Here is a 23824-nt window from a genome sequence, read left to right as displayed (position 1 = left end):
GTTTTAAATGTTTCAAGGAAGAAAGTAAGTCACACAATTTTGGAGCAACAAGGCGAGTAATGAATTAATTTTCAGTTAGTCTTGGAAATGCATTTTGTTTCAGGTCCTCATTGTTAATGAAGGGAGGGGTGTTTTTTATTATTTTATTTTTTTCTTCTCTGTGTATGTAATGTTATTGTAAAAAAAAAATGATGTGCTGCTGTTGGGTGATACTCATTGTAAACAGTCAGATTCTGTCATGCACAGGACGAGTGTTGAATGGTGCCAAGTTTTACCCACCCATTTAGTGATTGTGTGTGTGCTGGTCCTGAGTTTTAATAATAATTTGTTTAAAACAATGTAGTGGAATTGATGTTTTTATTTTGAGTGCTCTGATGAGGTTTCTGCAGTGGAAAGCTGTAATTGATGTGTTCGGTGTTAAAACAGACTGCATGATAAAGATTTAACAAGGATGCCTAAAAGTGAGTATTAAGTGACACTAAGCAGCTTCATCATGGCTACATAAGTGTGAAAATCCTCATCATAAGCATGACCTGCTTCACTAAAATTAAAAAGAAAATTTGTGATGAGTAGCACTAGTGCTTGTTTATTGATTACAGGGAAGCGTGTTAATATGTGTGGATACAATAATAATAAAAAAAAAAAATAATAATCATGTTTAATAGATTCCGTGCATTGTTGCTCCTGAATTCCATTGCCTATTTGCAAATTATGCAATATTAATGTTATAATGTTAAATGCTTTATTCTATTTAGAGGAGATGGGTAAGGTAGATGCAAAGAAATGCATTTCATTTTTTTTCTTCACATTTAAATATAAAAATTCAATAATATTCTATTTGGATACCTGACAAATACCTAACAAGATCCCATTTAAAAAAATATATATATATTTAGTTATTTATTTAAATTTAGGTGTGTGGGTTCAAATTTACAATAATTTTTTTTTTATTGTTTTTTGCCTACACTAGTTAATGTGTGTATGTGTGTGATTCATTGTAATTCATAAAAATGTAGGTGGTAGAACGTCAAAAACAAAAACAAAACAAAAACAAAAAACACCCAAGAGCATGTAATGTGGACTACCCAAATTGCATTATTAATTATTAAGGTGTCCATGCCTTATAAAAGTATTATAGTATTATAGTATTAGTATTATAATTTGTAAGTAGCCAACTGCAACGATACCTGTTTATATTTATGGCAAACCAATGCCATAAATATAAATAAAGTTTATAAATAAAGTTGAATAAAGTTTTATAAGTACTTTGAAATATATACGTTACAGGTCACACTGAAAGTGTCACTGAAGAGACAGAAAAGACCCACGAGGGGAAATGATTGTTTCTCCACCCTCTCCTTCAGACCGCTCCTCCTCCAGCAGATGTGACGTTGGTTTAGTGACTTTCTGCACATCTCTTGACGACATACACTTTCAGGCTCACGGATGCTACTGCAGATGACTTCCATCAGGCATGAAACCCGTGATTTCGCCTTTAATTGGGAAGGTCAGTGGATCTGAGAGGTAACAGAACTCATTGTAACTTCTCACGATCGATAGAACTTTTGATGTCTTGAACTTGAACTTCAAAGAGTGTTTTGAAATCTTGATTCTGAGAGTAAGTGAATCCTAACGTGAAGTTAAAAAAGTGCTTTGTGTTTGTTTTCCTTGTTAGCTATTATACTATATACATTTGATATATAGCTTTTTTAATCATGTTTAGTTTTTTTATGTTTTCGTAGATCTTTCACATGGAATATTTGTGATCCGTGACATTTGAAATTTTATTATTTTTTATAAAAAACAGACACACACAAACACACATACTGTAGATATCTATATGATCTATATAATTTATTTTATCAAAATAGAAAAAAACTTAGAATTGAAGTTATCTAAAGAACATAGGCTAATTAGATATCTCCCTGACAGTATGTGCTTTTTTCTATATCATAGATTTAAAGAAGGGCATTAGAAATTACACACAAAGTATCTTTCTTTGTTAAGAGACAAACTGGATTAAAGCAAGTCTGTTCTCTACATCTTTGAGTGTGTGTGCTCATATCCTTCACACACAGCTAATGCAAGCATTAGTTGTTTGACCATGTGTTTCATAGCTGGAATGCAGAGGTTGAGGGGTCAAGGGCCACTGCTGTGACTTGACCTCTTTGGTTTCACCTTCCATGAAGAGCTATGTGGAATCCAGTGAGTGCAGTACTAACTGGAAGGAAATGATGAATTAAAGATACAGTTTAAGTTGTGATTAGATCTCTCTTATATTAAGCAAAAGGAAGGGAGGATCATATTTGAAGTAAAGGCTGGTGTGTTTACATGTTTGTCTATCCTGGTGGGGGGACCTAAAGTGACTTGCATCACCTTGGGGACCTAAATTGAGGTCCCTATGGGGAAACAAGCTTATAAATCATACAGGAGTTTTTTTTGTTTGTTTTTTTTTTAGAATGTAAAAATGCAGCAAGTTTTCTTTGAGGGGTATGTTTAGGTGTGGGGTTGGTGGAGGGGTGATGGAATATATTGTTTGCACAATTTAAAAACCATTACACCTATGAAAAGTCCCCACAAGGATAGTGTGTGTGTTTTAAGTCAGGGGTAATAGATACTGGCTGCACTGGACACGTCTAGACACCCCATAAAACTGGACCAGCTAATTTTCCATTTGACCAGCGGCGTGTTAGTCAGTCTGGAGGAGGAGCAGAGAGCTTACATTCCTGCTCTTGGAAAGACATGTGGTTTACTGAATATTAGCAAGTTCTGGCTGTTCTCAGACACAACAGGCTTAAATGCAGCTGATCAAAACAAATCAAATAGTAAGCATCCTCTGTGTCTGGACAGCTGATCACTTATTCAAGGTGAATGTTTACTTTTACCATTCTTATCTTGTATGGCAGATATAAGCAAGCTATACATAGGTTGACCTCCTGAAAACTGGGGCTTTGTTTGTTCAAACCAAGGAGGTCTGTGATTCCTGGAGAAAGCTATAGCCTACATATACATCTCAATGCTAATTTCTAGGCTAATGAATGACCCCATTGGATATGTTATGGCATGTGACTCATTATTTTTTGAACAACAGGAAAATGTTATGATATATATATACATATAGTTTCAGGCATGAGGTGTATCCTGTGAACCTGATGAAGAAAAGTGGCATGATGAACTTTTGTCTCCATTTCATATACGTATAAAAACCCAGCGAGATCAGCCCTACAGCTGGCTCTAATTAATGCAGGCATTCGAACCTAGTAGTGTAACGCAAGGAAAATAACGTCTCTCTCTTTCTGTCTCCTCAGCTGGGAGGGAGCAAGGTGATGTAGTCTCTCCCTCTCTGATGCCAGAATGAGAACTTACACCCGTGGGTCACCAACAGTGTTCTTTATAAGTGCACTAGTGACCCTAGCTCTGGCTGAAGTGGACCCCAGCGGAGGCATTCCATTCCTCAGAGGGAACTACAAGGGAACTCACCCCATGTTGTACTTCGGCCAGGCAGAGGTTGAGGAGCTGCAGCGGGTGGCAGTGGGGACACACGAGGCTTTGGCCCGACAGATCCGCGAGGCCGGTGAGGCCATACTGGAGCGGCCGGAGGAGTATCTGCCCCCTTGGAACCCTGCTGAGTTTAGTGCCCGCTGGAACGAAGTCTATGGGAACAACTTAGGCCTGCTCTCTATGTTCTGCCTGCTGTACCCGCACCGCGCTGGTGCACTGGAAGTAGCCAAGGAATACATGGAGCGCATGGCTGTGCAGCCCGACTGGTAAAGTAGTGTCTTTGTTTGTTTCTGAGCTCATGTATTTGATGTGCTACTTAGCCGTGAAAGAAGTTATGCCTGCCTGCATCATCTTATAAGAGCTGTACATGTAAATAACTGATGGTAGTGGTTGCAGTCTTTAGCGTTCCTGTGCAAGTTGACCCACTCAGAACAGTGTGAGTAGGACCAGTTACACTGGTGCCATGACCTGGATTAGAGTGTGGTTTAGGCAGGGGAGTATTGTGGAGGCCGGCTTGTAAGAGCTGTGCAGGTGAACCTCAAGAGTCACACTTGAAATTAGCACTAATGGTTGCAATCTGAAGCATTCTTTTTTTGTGTGCCCACGTTCCACATTCCTTCTAATTTTACTCTGACCAGTGTGAGTAGGACCAGTTACACCTGCAAGGTGATTTGTTAGAAAAGTGTCCTGTTATTGAGCAATAACATTCATTAGACCTTTGTAATATAGGCTAAGTAGTAAAATGATCCTAGACAACAACTGATGGTTTTGTAAGCTTTGTCCTCTCATTGGCATCTACAAAACAACCCTTTACATAAAATGAGTTTGCTGAAATTTCGCTATTGTAACTGCACAGTTCCAATTAGTTATCACATAAATTTTGTGTTTCTAAGCTGGAATAATTCTCTTTTCAGAAACATGTGGTTTGAGTTTACATGAAAACATTTTTACAAATTTGCACACAGGTTTTATGCACTTTTTATGTACTTTTATGTTCAGTCACTTGAATTTTAACAGTCTACAGCTTGATCATTTTGATAATACTTTTTGCAGAAACCTGCTTTTTCAGTCATATTGCTTCCTGTTCAATATCTCTAAAATCTTAACACAGCCAAACCTGCCTCTGACACTACAACCACAAAAGCCTCCAATGCAGTGAGTGACAGTTAGTCTCACCTCTGATATGTCTAAACTTCTATCTGATGCCTGATCCCTTGTCTCTATTGCTTTCTCTGTGTTACTGCTAAAGTTTATGAAGACCAGTCTGTTACTATGTGGTTGCCACAAATTAACTGCATATTTTGACCAGTACAAAAATGTGGAAAAGAAAAATATCTGCAATGCTTTTAAAAGGACAGTTCACCCCAAAATTACCTAATGAGTTTCTCTGTTGTTAAACATTAAAGAAGACATTTGTGACCCTGGACCACAAAACCAGTCCTAAGTGTAAATTATTCAAAATTGAGATTTATACATCACATGAAATCTGAATAAATAATATTTCCATTGATGTATGGTTTGTTAGGATCAGACAATATTTGACTAAGATATTTGAATATCTGGATTCTGAGGGTGCAAAACAATTTAAATATTGAGAAAATCACCTTTGAAGCGGTTCAAATGAATTCTTAGCAATGCATATTACTAAACAAAAATTAAGTTTTGATTTATTTACAGTATGAAATCTACAAAATATCTTCATGGAACATGATCTTTACTTAATATGCTAATGATTTTTGGCATAAAAAAAAAAAAATCAATAATTTTGACCCATACAATATTTTTTTGGCTATTGCTAAAAAATATACCCCAGCGACTTTCATACAGTTGCTGATCCCCATAGACTTCCGAAGTATGGGGGGGGGGGATGGGGGTACTCCAGGAACAGTTTGATTAGCCACATTCTTTAAACTGTCCTTTTAAAGACAGTTCTAAGTTTTGACTTAAAAGTGAAATAAATTAAAATGCTTGGCCTCAGGGCCTTAGAAGTTTTTGAAGCCCTTGAGATGATAACCCTCTAAAAGCTTAGACGTGTAGCCCATCAAAATTATCAAAGACTTAATTGCTGTCTCCAAAATATCTGGTTTCCATGTCTTCAGTTATCAAAACAAACATTTAGCTGATGGATTTATCTTGTTCACTGAACCGTGAATCACTTTGACCTAGATTCCACTGTCATCATTTCATTACGACATATTGGTTCTTATTCGGAAAGTGTGTGAACTGAATTTTAAGATGACTTAAAAGGGTTAGTTCACCCAAAAAGTGAAGTAAGTAAAACTGTTTTAACCACCCCTGAGGCAGTATGTGTATATGACTTTCTTCTTTCAGATGAATCGTGTCAGAGTTATACTAAATTTGTATATCTTTGTTCTTTCAAGCTGTTTAATGCTACTCAGCAGGATGCATGCATCAGTCCAAAAGAAGTGAAATAAGCACCCATTCATAAAAAAAAAAAGTGTCTCACGTGGCCCCGGGATGTGAACAAAGGTCTCCTGTAGCGAATTGATGCATATTTGTAAGAAAAATATCCATATTCAAAACGTAATAATCACTTTAATGTAGCTTACTCTCACTGTTGTAAACAAAGCAGTTCCAGGGGAATGACGTATGAGGTCAGCTTTGCACGTGCGCCACTCAGAAGTGATGCACATGGAAACTAATTGGAAGTACAAAACAGGGATTTGTAAAGAAGAATGAGAGAATTTCGCCAAGAGGAGACTGGTTTTCCTTTGCTAAAGTAAGGAAACTTTGCTTCCTTTGATCTTGTACACAAATGTTGGTTTCCATGAGACTCACAGGAGCATGCTTAACGCTTACCTCATATGTCATCCTCCCGGAGCTGCTTCCATGTGCAACTGTTGGTGCAAGCTACATTCAAGTGATTATTATGTTTTGAATATGGATATTTTTCTTACAAAAATGCATCGATTTGCTACAGGAAGCCTTTATTCACCCCCGGAGCCATGGGTGGAATGGGAGCTTTTTATTTAAGTTCTTTTGGACTGATGCATGCAACCCACTGAGTGGCATTAAACAGTTTAAAAGATCAAAAACAACTTTTAATATAAGTCATATACACCTAGGATGCCTCTGGGGTGAGTAAAACAGCCTCATTTTCATGTTTGGGTAACTAACCCTTTAAGATGCATCTTCAGCTGTCTTATACACTTGTGAACAGTAGTGGATGGCATTTATTCTTCATTATTCAAGTTAGTTCCTGTCCTTGAATAGGTGGGGGCAAGTTACTTAGACTCATGGCAATTATTTTATCATTCATTCGTCTGATTTATTCAGAAACATAAGTATTTGTGTCTGTTAATTGGGATGATGCTGTGGAATGATTAACTTTTGGGCAGAGTTCGCTGTTTCTGGAATATTTGAAGTTTGTTTTCAGAAATGTAGACTTATATGTGTGCATAGCTCTTAAAACTATTTTTAAGTCCTAAATATATTCATAGTGCAAGTTTTTCCTTACCTACTCCTGTGTGTTCAGATGTGACCCTCATGCTGTGCCTCAGAATGAGCGCGGAGTTTCTCTTTAATATTATATATGGATGGTTGGGTTAACTGCTGTGGTTCTGCACTCTCATTCACACTGCCGCCAGCATGTAGCGGCCAACCAAGACTAGCCTAACGCAAACCTCCAACTTCTGGGACTCATAACATTGTTGTCATCATTCCTCACACTCCAGATTGTACAGTAGGTATAGCTGTGGGACTGATTCAGCTCTACAGAATCTATGACTTAAATATGAGCATTTATATTACAGCAATTTTACAAGCATTCACTTTCTTCCCAAGTTAACTTACAAATAGTAGTTTGCAAATTGCTTTGATGTAAACACATGAAACTTGCAGGTTCTGCAAGCTTTCAATAACAGTATATACTTTTTTCTTAATTTCTCTCTGAGATACTGATGCTGTCCAATGAATTGCACTTCACTTGTCTCTTAAATCCTTAGTTGAATGCATGTAGAAACGTACTGTAGTGAGGACATTCATTTTTATGGGCATTGTATATCTATCAATTCATCTGAATAATATGGAGCCAGAAGAATCTCAATAAAGATAAATGCACACACTACATTCACATTTGCACACACAGGATCCATACATGCACACACATAATTCATAAATACACACACAGGATACACAAATGCACACAAAATTCACAAATGCACACACAAAATTTAAAAAGCACAGAAGATTCACAAATGCATACAAAATTCAGAAATGCACACAAAATTCAGAAATACACACACAATTCAGAAATGCAAACAACATTTACAAATGCACTCAAGATTCACAAATGCACAGGACAAGATTCAGAAATGTATTTCTGATGCACACACACATATATCTTGATTTACAAACTGCTTGCGGTCTGTGAACTTCACTGCATTTGTGTGTGAATTTTGAGACTCCCTTGACTTGACTCAACACACAAATGCCTTTTTTTAAACAGGGAATGATCTGCAACCAATCAGATATCTCCCTTGTTTTAGCCAATCACAAGAATGCACCCCACGTGGGGGATTGTTTACTTATAAGCCAATCAGCGAACAACTCACTTTCCTCAGCGAACGACTCACTTACCTCACACAGCCGGCGACTCACTTTGCGCAGCCAGCGACCCACTTTGCGCAGCGAACGACTCACTTTCCTCAGGAGTCACGCAGCGAACGACTCACTTTCCTCACGAGTCACGCAGCGAACGACTCACTTTCCTCACCCAGCGAGCGACTCACTTTCCTCACGAGTCACGCAGCGAGCGACTCACTTTCCTCAGCGAACGATTCACTTTCCTCAGGAGTCACGCAGCGAACGACTCACTTTCCTCACCCAGCGAGCGACTCACTTTCCTCAGCGAACGATTCCTCAAGCAGCGAAGTTGAGCGAACGATTCACTTTCCTCACGCAGCGATCAACTCACTTTCCTAAGCGAACGACAGCCGCAGACCCACTTTTCGAAGCCAGAGAGCCACTTTCCTCTCGCAGCGGACCACTGACTCTCTCTTCATGTAGGGACTGAATATTATAATTAAAGTGACTTCTATATTGCATCCAAAAGAATATTTAGATATATTTAAATATTCAAAAGGTTTAAACATTTTTTTTTACTTTCATTAAAATATTTAAATAAAATGAAATAATTGCCTATTGCAAATTTATGAATCCATGGTTAACTTTTTTTTCTGCAGTCACTGGGCTATATGTATTGAGACATTTTTTAATTTATATTTTGTAAAAAATAATAAAAAATAAACCTGAATTGTAATCTAAACATCTGTATTTTCATACAATTTAATACAATTGCTGTGTGAACACGTTCATGTGATTGGCTTATAAGTAAACAATCCCCCCCACATGGGGTGCATTCTTGTGATTGGCTAAAAGAAGGCGGATATCTGATTGGTTGCTGATCATTCCCTGTTTAAAAAAAAAACATTTGTGTTTTGAGCCAAGTCAGGGGAGTCTCAAAATTCACACACAAATGCAGTGAAGTTCACAGACCGCAAGCAGTTTGTAAATCAAGATATATGTGTGTGTGCATCAGAAATACATTTCTGAATCTTGTCCTGTGCATTTGTGAATCTTGTTCTGTGCATTTGTGAATCTTGAGTGCATTTGTAAAGGTTGTTTGCATTTCTGAATTGTGTGTGTATTTCTGATTTTTGTGTGCATTTCTGAATTTTGTATGCATTTGTGAATCTTCTGTGCTTTTTAAATTTTGTGTGTGCATTTGTGAATTTTGTGTGCATTTGTGTATCCTGTGTGTGTATTTATGAATCATGTGTGTGCATCTATGAATCCTGTGTGTGCATATGTGACTGTAGTGTGTGCATTTATCTTTATTGAGACTCTTCTGGCTCCATAGAATAAGCTCTCTCTAAAATCATTAGAGGATTTTATAAGTTATTGCAATGCTAATGATAAAAAAAAAAAAAAAAAAACTATATAATTTTTTTGTTTTGTTTATAACATTACTTAATATTACTTATAATTACTTGTCAATTATACATTGCTAAAATTTGATAACTGATATTTACTAATAGATATCAAGATCTTTTTATGGGTCACCTCACATGACAAGAATGTGGCCATCTCTATAAAAACCTCTACTGTCAATACAAATATCTGTTTAGATTGCAGACTACAGCAGCTTTCCTTTCAAAAGTCAACATATTTTTTTCAAAAGGCTCACATATAGTAGCTCTTCAACTGCTGTTTTTTCTAATCTCTCTCTCAGACAAACACTGCTTGGTTGCTGTGCGAGTATGTGGTTCAGAGATTTAAAGGTGGCTGTTTTGTTTCAGGATGGTAAAAGACGCTCCGTGGGATGAGGTTCCCATAGCTCACTCTCTGGTTGGCTTTGCTACAGCCTATGACTTCCTGTATGAATACCTCAGTAAAGTTCAGCAGGAGCGTTTCCTGCAGGTGATTGGGAATGCTTCACGCTACATGTATGAGAAGTCATACCACCGCGGCTGGGGATTCCAGTACCTCCACAACCACCAACCCACCAACTGTGTTGCTCTTCTGACTGGCAGCCTCGTGGTCATGAACCAAGGTGAGGCTAACATGTCTTTAGAGTGTTATAAAATATATTCAGACAGTATGAAAGCATCTGTATGTGTGACGCTCCATCAAGGTGCTTTCAAAGCACGTCACATCACATCACACACATCTCCACAAACTCCTATCTACTGACTGGGCAAGGACTGTTTGTCAAAATTACATTTCAAATAAAAAATAATCAGTCTGATAGCAGTAGTATCATGACTTCTGCTGAAGTCTTGTTAAAAACAATATTTTCCGGGCTGGTCCAGTTAATGCACATGCAATGTTTATAGTAAATGATTATTATAGTAAAAGTGTTTGACTTTCAGAGCTGAAAGATTCGATTTCTGTTCTTATAACCACTATGTTTAATTTAACCTATGATTGGTACCCTTTATATAACCTCTGGCTCTATGGACAAGCTGTTTAAAGCAATGCACTTGGAGTTGGAATTCTATTGGGCAAAAACATTTAAGTCTTAAAACAGAAGTTGCAACAGACTTTATTACCATATTGTGACATATCTCAGACTAAAATGGCTATCGAAAAAAACACAAGGTGTTGATTGGATTGTGAAAAATGAGCTTTGTATTCAGGAATGGACACACATCTAATTGCCTTGCATGCATAATGGACATCAAGTGGGTCATTTCAAAGGAAGATATTTCTGACATTTTAATTAAAGTTTAAAAGGAAGTTTAAAAATATATATATAAAAGAATACTCATTCACAAACAGAACAGTAACTACAAAACTAATGTGATAAATCACTTTCCAATCTTTTCTGTGCACAAGTCCAACAAAATATGAACTCGTAACATTGTCATAAAACTGGAAAACCTATACATTTTCACACATCGTATACAGAATGAGTGAAAAAGGACAAAACTTAATCTGTAAAGTATATAAGGAGTAAACTCTGCCCACAGGACTTGCATCTGTTTAGCACAACCAGAAGTTTAAAACAACTTGAAATCGCATTTTAAATGTAGCAAAAAAAAAAAAGATTTTGAATTTCTAATCATGATTACAATTACAGATGCCACAATTATGCAATCGTTCAAAAGAGCAATTACAATAAAAGTCCACTTACATTATTCACGTGCTTAAGATGTGTGTTTATTTTCTTTCTACAGGTTATCTTGAGGGTTTTCTTTCCCCCATTGTTTTAATAATAGTTTTAGAATAATATTATAATGGCATGCATATTTTTACTTTTTACTTTTTTTATTATTTAATGAAGAAACCAAACCAATGTCTACATGACATTTTAGGGCTGAAGAGTGTTTTGAGTGTTCATATAATAAATGGCATGCAGTTGTTTCAAACAATGGTATAAAGCTGTTCAAAACATTTAATGTAAACTGTTATAATCGTTATTAACTATGGCAATTACAATTTCGTGAAAATAAACAACAATTATGATTTTTGTCATAATTGTGCAGCCCTACTCTAAAACATATTTTATTAATAAACTTTTTTTCTTTTTTTTCTTTTTTGTAAGCATTGGTAACATGCTTTAAATGACCTTTTATTAAACCCAGAAAATACTTAGAACAGCATGTCTTTAATCAGATTATTTTGTTTTAATTCCATAGAAACTGAAATTCTCAGTTTCAGAACTATTCCTCTCTGAATCTGTGGACAATCTGTTATTCCCACTTAAACTGACATATGTTTTTTGGAGAAAGTTCAGTGTACTGGCACACACACACACGTTTTGAAAGATGAAGGGTCTGCCCCCTCGCTCAGCATTCCTGCCTGGAATTTAAGGCTGCTCAGGGTCAATCTGCAGTGCTGAACTTAAGCCTCCATAATTATTTCTCCACTCTACTTCAGTATTTCAGAACAGAGATTCTCGTCTCTCTCTCTCTCTCTCTCTCTCTCTCTCCCTCTCTATCTGTCTCTCTCTCTCTCTCTCTCTCTTTTGTGTTTCTCTCTGTCTGTATTCCTCCCCTGCAGCTATTCATAACACAAGCTGTAGTTTTTGGCACTGAAAGTATGTCCTGCTGCTCTTTTTGCTTTTTTGTCGTCTTCTCTCGTATCTGTCCAAATATCTTGGAGGTTCTTTTTACCACTCTTCCCAGCATTCCCAGCTCAGTTTCATAGCAGATGATTCTGTTGAAAATAACACTGATATAGAGTAAACACCGTGGGTTTGAGGAGATCAGCCTGGATGAAGGAAACCCCACTAAAAATTAAAATTCTATCATCTTTCACTCACCCTCATGTTGTTCCAAACCCATACGACTTCCTTTCATTAATTGAAAGTCAATGCAACCAAAACTTTGACGCATCAAAAAGCACAAGCAGACATTGTTGCAGTGGTGGCCTTTCAGAAAATGGAGGGGAAGGCTAGGGTATGGCGACTTTACAATACCGGGCATACAGAAGTAACGTCCCTGCATTGGTTTAAAAGAAAAACATGGATTACTTTTACCAATGTCTTTTTGTATTCTTTGATGCATCAAAGTTTTGGTTGGAATGATTTTCAATGGATAGACAAAAATAATGTGAGAATGTTTAAAATGTCTTTATATGTTTTCTGATGATGTGTTTCAAAAAACATGAGGGTGAATAAATGTTTACAGAATTTTCATTTTTTGGTGAACTAACCCTTTGAGCACAACCTTGTGAAAGCTCTTAGTAATCCCAACTAACCCATCAGTTCTACATCTTGCCAGTCGTGACAGTCAGGAACTTGTGGGGAGTTTTTTATTTGCCAGTTAAACTTCACTTGGCACTTTTTGATGACTGCCTGGTTTTGCAGTTTCACATGTTATGTGGCACGTCTGATCTTCAGTCACCAAATGGCAGACTACATCACATTGTTTTGGTCTCAATTCACTTCATCTGTAGCTGCCCACATCATTTACATTTGCATTTATTCATTTAGCAGACGCTTTTATCGAAACCGACTTACAAATGAGGACAGTGGAAGCAATCAAAAACAACAAAAATATTAGAAAGGTAGTTAGAATAATTTTTTTTTAAAGAATAGAATTAGAATAGTGAGTGAAGTAAGAGGGTCAAATAAAGATGGAAGAGATGGGTTTTCAGCCATATCAAACTCAAGGCTCTGATTTTGTCCAGAGGAACTACTGCTAGAACAACACTCCACTACTTAACCACACTCTTTAAATATCTATATTCTATCACCGTCTGGTGGTCCATCAAAACAGAGGAACAAAGTCGCTTTCCAGAATGCTCTCACAGTTTTGAACAAGCTTTGAGACTTGACTTTTGAAAATGAGATTATTTGAATAATTGTTGATTAGAACTTTAACTGTAGTGTGTTATTCAATATTATATTTAATATTTCAATTTCAATAGAAATTACATTTTGACTGCATTTTTTCAAAAAAGCAGGAAACAGCAACAACACTTGCAACAAGTTTTATTCAGCCTTGGAACACATGAAGTGTTTACTTTGGAAAGATGGCTTATTACAGAAATAGATTACAATTCTGTCCCAGACCCAGACGTCAAGTCAAGGATATTGAGCTTTATGGCCCAGCTGTGTACTCTGGTTGTATACTGTACACTTATTTAAATGTACACAGCACACAAACAGCAAAAATGGCATAAGTGGTGTGGTGGTACAACTCTCCAAATATAACGTTCTCAACCATGCCTTAATTGAGCTAAAATAGTAATTTATACATAGTAATTCTGGAACATACTATCTATACTTTGTTGTGAAATGTAACAGAAAAAGACAGTTGAAAAAACTACTGTTATTCGTGGTTTTCTATATCTACAGTATGTGTATATATATATATATATATATATATATATATATATATATATATATGTACATACATATATATATATATATATATATATATATATATATATATATATATATATATATATATATGATATTAATGATATTTAAAGAATATTTGCAATAACAATATTTATGACAATATAAAAAAATAAAAATAAATAAAAAACATGGAACAACGTTTTATTGATGATTGCAGTTGGCAGGCAGCAGCATGTATTAGTGAAAACAAAATGAAGTGCATATTTATGCTTTTCCAATGAGGTACTGTCATCGATGACAGACTGCCGAATTTGAAATGTAAATCTATTGTCATAAGGTGGCAGCAGCAGCTGTGTGTTCGACTTGAAGCAGACCAATCAGTGTACAGGGTCGTAGCTGAGGTTTGTGGGGCTCTGGTGCTGGTTTTACCAGTGGTCCCTGTTTGAAATTGTGTAAATGGCACAAATAAACAAATACACTAATTAAACAACATTTAAGTTTTTTCCAAGTTTGTAGGTGTCCAGGTACAGAAACGGAATAGTCAAATGCAAATAGCATTGCATAGTCTTTACTGTATAAATTAAATATAGATTATTTCTTGTTAAAACTACAAAGTATTTCAGTAAAGATCAGTGAGTGGTTTTCTCCCATTTTATTTCTTGGATTAACAACTGGCGAGGTGTATTAGTTTGTTCAGGCACGGGAGGAAGTGAAGAAGAGCTTGGTTTGGTGTTTGCACGGCTCTCCGTGTGCACACTGATTTGTACATTTTAACATGTACAAATTTATATCAATATTATCATTGACCGTATAATATGGCACACTCCTAGTGTTTTCTAATGTGGACTTTTCCTTAATAGGGTAAATCCTGTTTGATAATATATGCGTGTGTGTGTGCATGTCTGTGTGTACAGAATAACTTGCATGTTTGTGGGTGGACATACAGTATAGTGTGTTCCAGGAAATTTGTGGTGTGACAGGGTTGCTCAATAAACTGATGAGCTGTGGTCTAAATATTTATGTGGTTCTTCTCATACTCGTACAGGCAGGGGAGGTGGGAGTACATTTAAAACATTTCCCTGAAATTAAGTCTTGCCATGCATGTGAAAGGTGGTGTTATACTAAGAGTTTTGCTCAAATTAGTACAGGAATTTGCAAAGGTCAATTTACAAAAGCAGTTTATGAGCTTTGCAAAGAGTCTTAGTGTCTGTGTTCCTTCTGCTCCCCTAGAGTCATAATTATAACTGTACAATTCAGCATTATACCATCAAACGTAGCTTGATGAGGATAAAGGGATGCGGTTTCTGTCTGATCTCTCTATGCTGAAATGAGCTGGATGCAATGGCTAAGAGCTGCTTTTTGCTGACACAGACCCATTTACATGCACATATGAAAACAACTTCTTCCTGGGTTATTGCACAAAGCAATACTCTGAAACATTCTGTAAACATGAGCACTATTTTCCTCAGACCATTTAAGAAATTAAATTGTTTTTGAATTGTTGTTCTTGTTACATGAATAAACAACTAAATTATGGACTTTTTGGGTCCTTTTTACCTCTCGAGTCTAAGGCAGCTTTCTTGCATTCAATGTACAAATGGTAATGCTGAAGTTCAAGATCAAGAAAAATATTTTTTGAAATGTTTCATTGCAACTTGCTGTATATTCAAGGTTGAAATGGAAAAACAGTCTAAACAGTCTTTTTTTTTTCTTCAGAAATTGCTGATTGTCAACTTTAGTATCACAACCATCTTGTCTTCGTTTCCTGTTTTGGTTTTCTTTAGTTCCGCAATTCAATCATTTGTTTCCATATAGTTGTCTATTACTTCCTTGTGTGTTTCCTTGGTTTCTGAATAGTTTTACATGTGTCCTGTAATTCTACAGTTTTCTGTGTTTCTGTGGTTAAAAGAAACTACTGCTAGCAATGTATTATTTGCTGTGACATGCAGGAGATTAAAGTAAATGCTGCAAAATATGTATATTTAAAGTAAAATGCAGTTTGATTTTAAAGTAAATCCTGAACAAAAATGTGTGACGGTTTTCAAAAAAAAGTTGAGTAACAACTGTTTTCATCGTTTTGATCCTTGGTGGGGAAGTCGTGGCCTAATGGTTAGAAAGTTTGACCCCCTGAGGTTGTTGGTTCGAGTCTCGGGCTGGCAATACCACGACTTAGGTGCCCTTGAGCAAGGCACTGAACCCCCAGCTGCTATCTGGGTGCTGCAGCATAAACGGCTGCCCATTGCTCCGGGTGTGTGTTCACGATGTGTGTGTGTGTGTGCGTGTGTGTGTGTGTGTGTTTACTGCTGTGTGTGTGCACTTTGGATGGGTTAAATGCAGAGCATGTAATGAAAGAAGTACATTTTAAAGTGAAAGTGACAAGTGAAAGTTTACTGTTCTTTTGATCAAATAAATGCAGCCTTAGTGAACATAAGTGAGTGTTCAGTAGAGAATTCAGCGTTTTAAATGGTAGTGTATATTTTGTTTTTTGCTTCATTGAATTATGTTAACAGATAATGTCTTCTGATCACAAATAATTCTTCTCTGTGCTGCCATTTTTACTACTTTGTATTTCAGGATACCTCCAGGATGCGTACCTCTGGACAAAACAGGCTCTGGCCATCATGGAAAAGTCCATGGTGCTTCTCCGAGATGTGACTGATGGGTCTCTGTATGAGGGTGTTGCGTATGGAACTTACACCACTCGTTCACTCTTTCAGTACATGTATCTGGTACAGAGGCACTTTGATATCGGCCACTTCAATCATCCCTGGCTCCACAAACACTTTGCATTTCTCTACAGGACAGTGTTGCCTGGTAAGGCTTTGCTCTTTCTAGTTCTGTGACTGTATATTACAAGCGCAGCTCTTGCAGGTGTCATATTGCAAATGTTTTCATATTTTATCTCATTACCTGAGGTCCAATTAAAAGGCTTAAAATGTTCATTATTCACACCCTCTTTCTGATGCTTAGAAAAATATGGGACATTTTTGTTTCTGTTGTAACATCTACACTATGCTTGCTTTATGTGGGCTGCATTTTTGCTGTTGGGTTCAGTTTATATTCTTACAATAACAGCCTCTTTGTAGAATCCTCTATTACAGTTTGACAGATTGACACATTTTATTTTATTTTTTAATTTTTTAAATTTTTTAAATTTTTTAATTTTTTCGGTAAATGCATCTTCAGTCTCAAAATTAACAATATGCTTCATTAGTATGTTGAATGCTTGCTAGCTTGATGTTTTTTTTTTTCAGAATATGAACCCTTAAAAAATGGTGTTAATAAAGTGCTTTCCACATGACAGTCTAAGTACAGTAATAAACTACCTCTACAGATCAAGTTGCTTGGTCTCACCTTCAAACGATAAGACCATGTATTGTAACTGCAACAATAGCTCTCTATGCACATCATAGAACTAACAGCCATCAAGCTGTTTGTGTGTGTCTATAGATAAGTCAGGTTTGGACATTTTGCAGCCTCCTGCTAAAAGCTATTTTATTGTAGTGGAAACCAAAAATGTAGGAGTCAGAGAGGGTAAGCAGTCACAAAACACTCAGTCCCCTCTGGTAATGGACAGCGATGCAGTACTGTTAGGACTATATGGCCTGCTTTTAGACGTTTTTGTATTTCTATCAGTGTAACTAGAAAGTGTTTTGGTTCTCTGTGGAAACTAAAACAAACTGGTGAAAATACTAACATCAAACTCTTGTAACAACAATGAGTCTTACAGAATAATTAACTCAAATGATATATAGGGAATTTGAATAATTAATCAGGAATATGATTAATTTATATCTCAGATGACAGTTACATTAAATTTGATTGATTATGAAAAATAGCTCAATTGCCTATACCAATAAATAATCACAGGGCACTGTAACTTACTCATTAATATGTCAATATTCCATTCTTCATACCAATTATTGTGATATCTCTTACCGTAAATTACTGTAAATCAAACAGTGGTTTGTCCAGCAAACCACTGTTGACCTATCAATTTTCAATAAAGTTATCACGCCTTATAATTCAAGGAAAAATATTCTCTGGCCATGAAAACATTATCCTATCCTTATGATAAATTTAGTTTCTAAATTTAAAGCTTGTAGCTAAAGATCAGACATCTCAGTGACTCGTAATGTAAGTGGGGTGGAGTCCAAGCCAATCGTCAGTATATGGGTTTTTAATAAATCAACTAGTAATAAATACTAGTAAAACTAGTAAATATGCGTACGACAATACAAACAGTAAGCTTTATACAAGACATAACGGAATCCAAATAAAAGAGAGAGAGAGAGAGAGAGAGAGAGAGAGAGAGAGAGAGAGAGAGAGAGAGAAAATAGAATGAGATCACATAAGGAGCTCAGGTATGGAAATCATAGTCAGTAACTTTTGGAAGCCAACAACGATCAGATCATAGCAACAATTTAAAGCAGCATTTAAATCTCCATAGAAAACTGATACTTGCATGGCCCAGTGTGCGTGGCGTGAGATCGGCGTCGAGCGTGTGAGCTTTGCGCGCTGTTCCTTTTGAAAACAAGGATTTGCTTGATCTTGGCGTGAGCGTGTAGCACGTGGTCCTTTGTTCTGTCCTCGCGCGGTATTTGAAAGGTTCAACAAACAATGTTCCAGAATTCGTCTTCCTTGTGTGGAGAGGCGAATAGTTGAATAAACTTAGTAAAGAAAAGAAAAGAAACAACAAAAACGAAAGCTTCCAAAGGAGCCATTAAAATGGCTTTTTCTCTCAGCCCCTGTGCTGAGGGGGCTTGCGCTATGAGCGCGGCTGAAGCAACGTTGGTCGCACAGGAGAGCAGCGTGTCCGAGGACCAAGAACGAGAAGAAGAGAGGAAGAGAGGCGGACCTTGTTCGGTCGTTCTTATGGCTTGAGATGGTCCCCGCCTCTTTTCACGTGAACAGCCAATGAACGTCCGCGATCTGAAGCGGAGGGAAAAGTTCCTTTGTCTCTGTGGAGACTACCCCTGATGATTTAGGGCTTCTCCGAATTCATCGGGGAGTTCTAGCAACACTTTAATTCCAGATTAAATACATTTTTCATTACTTTGCTCTAGATAAATGGGTCGGTCAAAGCATGACGATCACAAAGATACTAAACATAATATATATAAGTGATCAAAACATGAAGTTACATTCAAATGCAGAATTACACATATTTAAAGATTTGATTAACACATGATAACACTGCAGATAGTCCCAATTTATATGGGAATATACATGGCTGGCGCCAGGCCAGGCACTTGGTCCAAAGATGTTTCATTTGTATGCTTGGACTTAACACATGAATCGATGACCCGCATATCTGTTACATTCTCGTTATTAAATGTTGCAGTCATTCTTTTACACAAAAGGGATTCATTCTGGTTAAATATTTTCTAGTGGCTACAAGGTTTAGTATCCCTTTTCACAGTAAACTTCTGTTCTTCCCTGAATCTTTACCGTACCTCCTTACTTAAAGCAAGTTAAGCAAGCTTCTACTCACTGACTGAAAATAAATGCTGATTGTGCAGTTTGTAGGAAGCAATTGGAACAGTTACATGTAAGTTGACCTAATCTCACATCCTGCATTTACTTTGAATGTTTCAATGTATTTTTTGCTCCTGCAGGTTTTCAGAGAACTGTTGCGATCGCAGATTCCAACTATAACTGGTTTTACGGGCCAGAGAGTCAGTTGGTCTTTCTGGATCGATATGTCATGCGAAATGGCAGTGGGAATTGGCTGGCTGAGATAATCAGACAGAATCGAGTTCTGGAGGGCCCAGGACAGGCAGGCAGGGGGCAGCGCTGGTGCACACTGCACACAGAGTTCCTCTGGTAAGATTGGTCATGTTCCTAAACATGTCTGTAAGAAGCCATTAGTCATTGGTCATCATATTTTGTTTCAGGATAAATGACAGTGTGGCAAAATTTCACCATTTAAGTTTTCAGGTAATTTGACTGTCTTTAGAAGCCTGGTAGAACACTATAATTTTAGTTAGATTACACTATTATATATTGTAGTCCCAATAATTTAGGTCAAACTTACCATTACACACGCACATATATATGTTTGTGTGTGATTAAAGTGAAAGTGACATACAGCCAAAGTATGGTGACCCATTCTCATAATTTGTGCTCTGCATTTAACCCATTCAAAGTGCACACACGCACACACCGTAAATCCACACCCAGAGCAGTGGGCAGCCATTTATGTTGCCGCCCCGAGACTCGAACCCACAACCCTAGGGTTAGGAGTCCAACTCTCTAACCACTAAGCCACGACTTCCCCAAAAGCAGATAATACATCATTATATATAAACACAAGCATGAACAGAGGATGATCAAGATAATTTGAGAAAAACAGTGCAAAAGTTTGCAATCATTAAAATATCAATGTCTCTGTTACAGTGTACTTACATTGAAAGTTCAAGTTTAGCTTCCAGGCTATGTCAGTAAGCAGGTGGAGTCTGTATAGAGATGTGCAGAGCTCTTGGATATCCAAAAGACCCTAATAAACCCACATACTGTACCATATAAACCCACTTGTTCTTTCATTTAAAGCTTGAGAAAAAAAAAATATTTGTTTCGCAGCAAATGCACTTGTTTATTACTGTTATTACTTTTTATTCAAAGATAATTAAACATTCAGTTCTTGACTTGTTTTAGATTAAAATGAAATGCCATGAACATGCCACTTGCTGCGAAAAGGTCAAGCTGAAACCAAATATTTTCTGACTGTCCACAAATTAGAACTATCTGTATTGTGGCTTAACTTCAGAATTTCTATGTGCTTCTTCCACTGTATAGGTATGATGCCAGTCTGCAACCCACTCCACCTCCTGATTATGGTACATCACGCCTCCATTATTTCGAAGACTGGGGAGTGGTGACCTACGGAAGTGCTCTACCTGCTGGGAGAAACCGCACATTTCTGTCCTTTAAGTCGGGGAAGCTTGGTGGACGTGCTATATTTGACATCGTTCACAAAAACAAATACAAAAACTGGATAAAAGGGTGGCGGAACTTTAATGCGGGCCATGAGCACCCGGACCAGAACTCCTTTACCTTCTCTCCGAATGGAGTGCCGTTTATCACAGAGGCATTGTACGGTCCCAAATACACCTTTCTCAACAATGCCGTCATGTTCGGGCCTGCTGTGACTGAGAGCTGCTTTGCACCATGGGAAGGCCAAGTTACTGAGGCTTGTAACTCTAAATGGCTTAAGTACAAGCACGGTCAAGCAGCAGACTGCCAAGGTCAGGTGGAAGCGGCTCTGGAGCAGCAGGGCATGGTGTTTATTCGTGGGGAGGGTCAAGGAGCTTACAACCCTGAGTTGAAGATCAAGAGTTTTCAAAGGAACTTACTTCTGCTTCATCCTCAGTTGCTACTGATGGTAGACCACATTCAGCTGCATTTAGGCAGCCCAACACGAAGCATGAGCGCCTTCTTCCACAACACAGACATGCCGTTTCAGATAACCGAAGTTGATGGAGTTCATGGTGCTCTGATCAGACATGGAAATGAAACATCCAAGATGTTCTGGTTGGATGATACAGGCAGCAGTGAAAAGGCAATAGTGGGATACAGGAGCTATCCCCGTGGGTACCCCTATAATGGGTCAAACTATGTGAATGTGACTTTGCCACTGAGGTACCCTACCAACAGAGTGGCCTACATCTTCTTTGGATGCGGAGTGGATGTTAAGAGTTTCAGCGTGCATGGAGACTCAGAAACACTGGACATCTATCTGGCAACCGGGGATCACACCTACACCATCTATCTGTACACAGATGTGATTCCCACCAAGCCTATGGCCATGGTGTTGATGGACCAAAAGAAAGTAATGTTTGAAAGGACAGCAGGGACAAATGTGCAGCCCTTGGTGGAAGTAGAGGGATATGTTAATGTTGTGGAGGACAATCTGCAGCAGGTAAAACCAGTCTTCCAACAGCTGGAGAGGCAAATCCTTTCACGGGTTCTTAACTCGGACAGTTTCCACAAAACTGCTGAGCGCCTCCTAAAGTCCTTGGACAAGAAGAAGACACCAGGGACTATTGAGAAGATGTTTTCCCTTTCTAAGAAGCAGGGGAAGGGAGGCAAGAAGGCAAGCTTTTCCGATAGCCTCCCAGACATCTTTGCTCAATTAGAGGTGAGGGAGAAGAAGGAGAGGCAGAGGACGATGAAACGTGTCTATGAGGAGATTCCAGAGGAGGCAGATGGCGACTCAAGGGCATTCATCAATTACAGTGATTTCCAAAAGGACAGAAAAGTGGGATTTGTAAAGGGGCGGAAATTCAAAGAAGTACGAGTGGGAGCTACAGCAGAGAGTGACAGTATGTTTAATGCCGCCTCATACATTCGCCTTTTCCTGATTTTAAATATAGCCACTTTCTTTGTGCTGCTGGCTGTACTATTGGCGCGCTTCCAAAGGGCGCAGAGTTTGCATACGCAGCGTTACTTCTACTGCATCCTCCTCATAGACAGCTTCATTCTGCTCTGTCTGTATTCCTCCTGTTCGCAGACAAAGTGCTGACATCATCGCTGTGAGACATTGAGACCGACGCAATATACCAGCATTTCGACCAAGTGTTGAAGCCTGCGGCAGAATATCCCTGTTTGCAGCAGCAGTGCATCCTAGTGAGGCAACATCAGTGTTGGAAAATGGTTCTTTCTCACAAGACAAGGGCACATCATTACTGTGAGACAGCTGGAAGTACTCCATGCTACTTATTCTGAGCCAGTGTTAGCAAACAGGTGTCTGGGAAAAGTCGACTACAAATAGGGATTAATCAGTGTGGAAAAAATAGCCAGCACACCTCAAATCAAAAGCTATTTTGGAGCTTAAAAATTGTTTACATTAACTTTGCCTTGAAGTATAGCGCCCTGTACATGACATAAGGAGAAAAACAGAATAAAGGGTTTTTAGTTAAAGTAGTAATTTATTTCCCTTGTTTTAGTTCAATCATAGCCACAGTTTAATTGACATGAGGGAACAAATATGGCAAAAAAAAAGAGGTTGTGAGAACAAATTCCAAATTTGCAAAATAAAAATTTTTGGTCAACGTCATTAGCAGGCCTCCGTATTAAAGTGGCATTCTCCATGGCTTCCCACTATCCAGATTCACTGCAGGCTATGCACATTTGGTAACATCACTGACTATTTTTCATCATAGAATGTGTAAAATGTATATATGTTGAAGCAAAATATATTTTTATGAATGTTGTTTTATACTCTTCTATTAAAAGGCAACTATAGAAATGTTTATTTTGATTTGTGGTGATTTCTTTATATTTATCTAAAAATATATTTTTAAGTAGACCTTTTATCAGATAATAAAAAAAAAAACATGATTTTCATACATAGCAGTAGAAATTACAATTTTGAAATGGCATTGACAATTCTGTAGCGAATATGTTGGGATATAAAAGATTTCAAAGGCATTTATAGTGTTAATGTGTCTGAATATTTAGCCTCAAGAAGAAAAAAGGGGTGGGGGGGTTAGACAAACTTAGTACATTTTATTTAAGAAATTTTATCTTACAGACGAAAGTAAATATTTTTATAAATAACATTTTTAAGAAATGTATAAGACATTTTATTTCTCCACTGTGCTGCATCTCTATACCAGTCAGAACAGCTAAGATGTAAATCAGTTGGAAGATATTTTTCCTCATGAATAAAATGAAGAATTTAGCAACACAATACTGTTCTGTGTGGCTCTTTGTATAAATTGTAATACACATTTTAGTCTGATGTTACAGTTTATGATGTGCTTTGATTTTTAAAAGAAACAACCAAAACACAGACCACCTTGTAGTAATATTCAAAATGATTTTTCAATGTGCAACACAGATATACCCAGCTAACAAAATTTTGTTACAAGAACGTTCTCCAAATATTCAGTGTTAGTTCTAGGAATATATATATTTAAAAAAATGTCCAGTTTTCTTGATGTTAGAGGAAGGTTTTTAAAAGGAATGATGTTCCTCAAACGTTCT

At 37.4% G+C, this 23824-nt stretch overlaps 1 protein-coding gene across 3 annotated transcripts; it reads left to right on the top strand.

The window, feature by feature from the left end:
• Positions 1-1377: 1377 nt before the first annotated feature.
• LOC127938834 (dermatan-sulfate epimerase) lies at positions 1378-23088 on the top strand. Of its 3 annotated transcripts, XM_052535734.1 has the most exons (7): positions 1381-1524; positions 3309-3767; positions 9822-10075; positions 16409-16648; positions 19453-19660; positions 20633-22158; positions 22347-23088. In XM_052535734.1, exons 2-7 carry the CDS (start codon positions 3355-3357, stop codon positions 22370-22372), a joined length of 2667 nt encoding a protein of 888 aa, XP_052391694.1. In that variant the 5' UTR covers positions 1381-1524; positions 3309-3354; the 3' UTR covers positions 22373-23088. The 3 variants fall into 3 exon arrangements, with proteins under 3 accessions (XP_052391693.1, XP_052391694.1, XP_052391692.1); XM_052535733.1 differs by having other exon boundaries at positions 1378-1507; positions 20633-23088; XM_052535732.1 differs by having other exon boundaries at positions 20633-23088.
• The last annotated feature ends 736 nt before the right edge of the window (positions 23089-23824 follow it).

This window comes from Carassius gibelio, chromosome A20 (genome assembly GCF_023724105.1).
Source record: "Carassius gibelio isolate Cgi1373 ecotype wild population from Czech Republic chromosome A20, carGib1.2-hapl.c, whole genome shotgun sequence".
Taxonomy (NCBI): domain Eukaryota; kingdom Metazoa; phylum Chordata; class Actinopteri; order Cypriniformes; family Cyprinidae; genus Carassius; species Carassius gibelio.
Note: the sequence above shows the minus strand (reverse complement) of the source record. Positions and strands in the feature narration are given on the sequence as shown.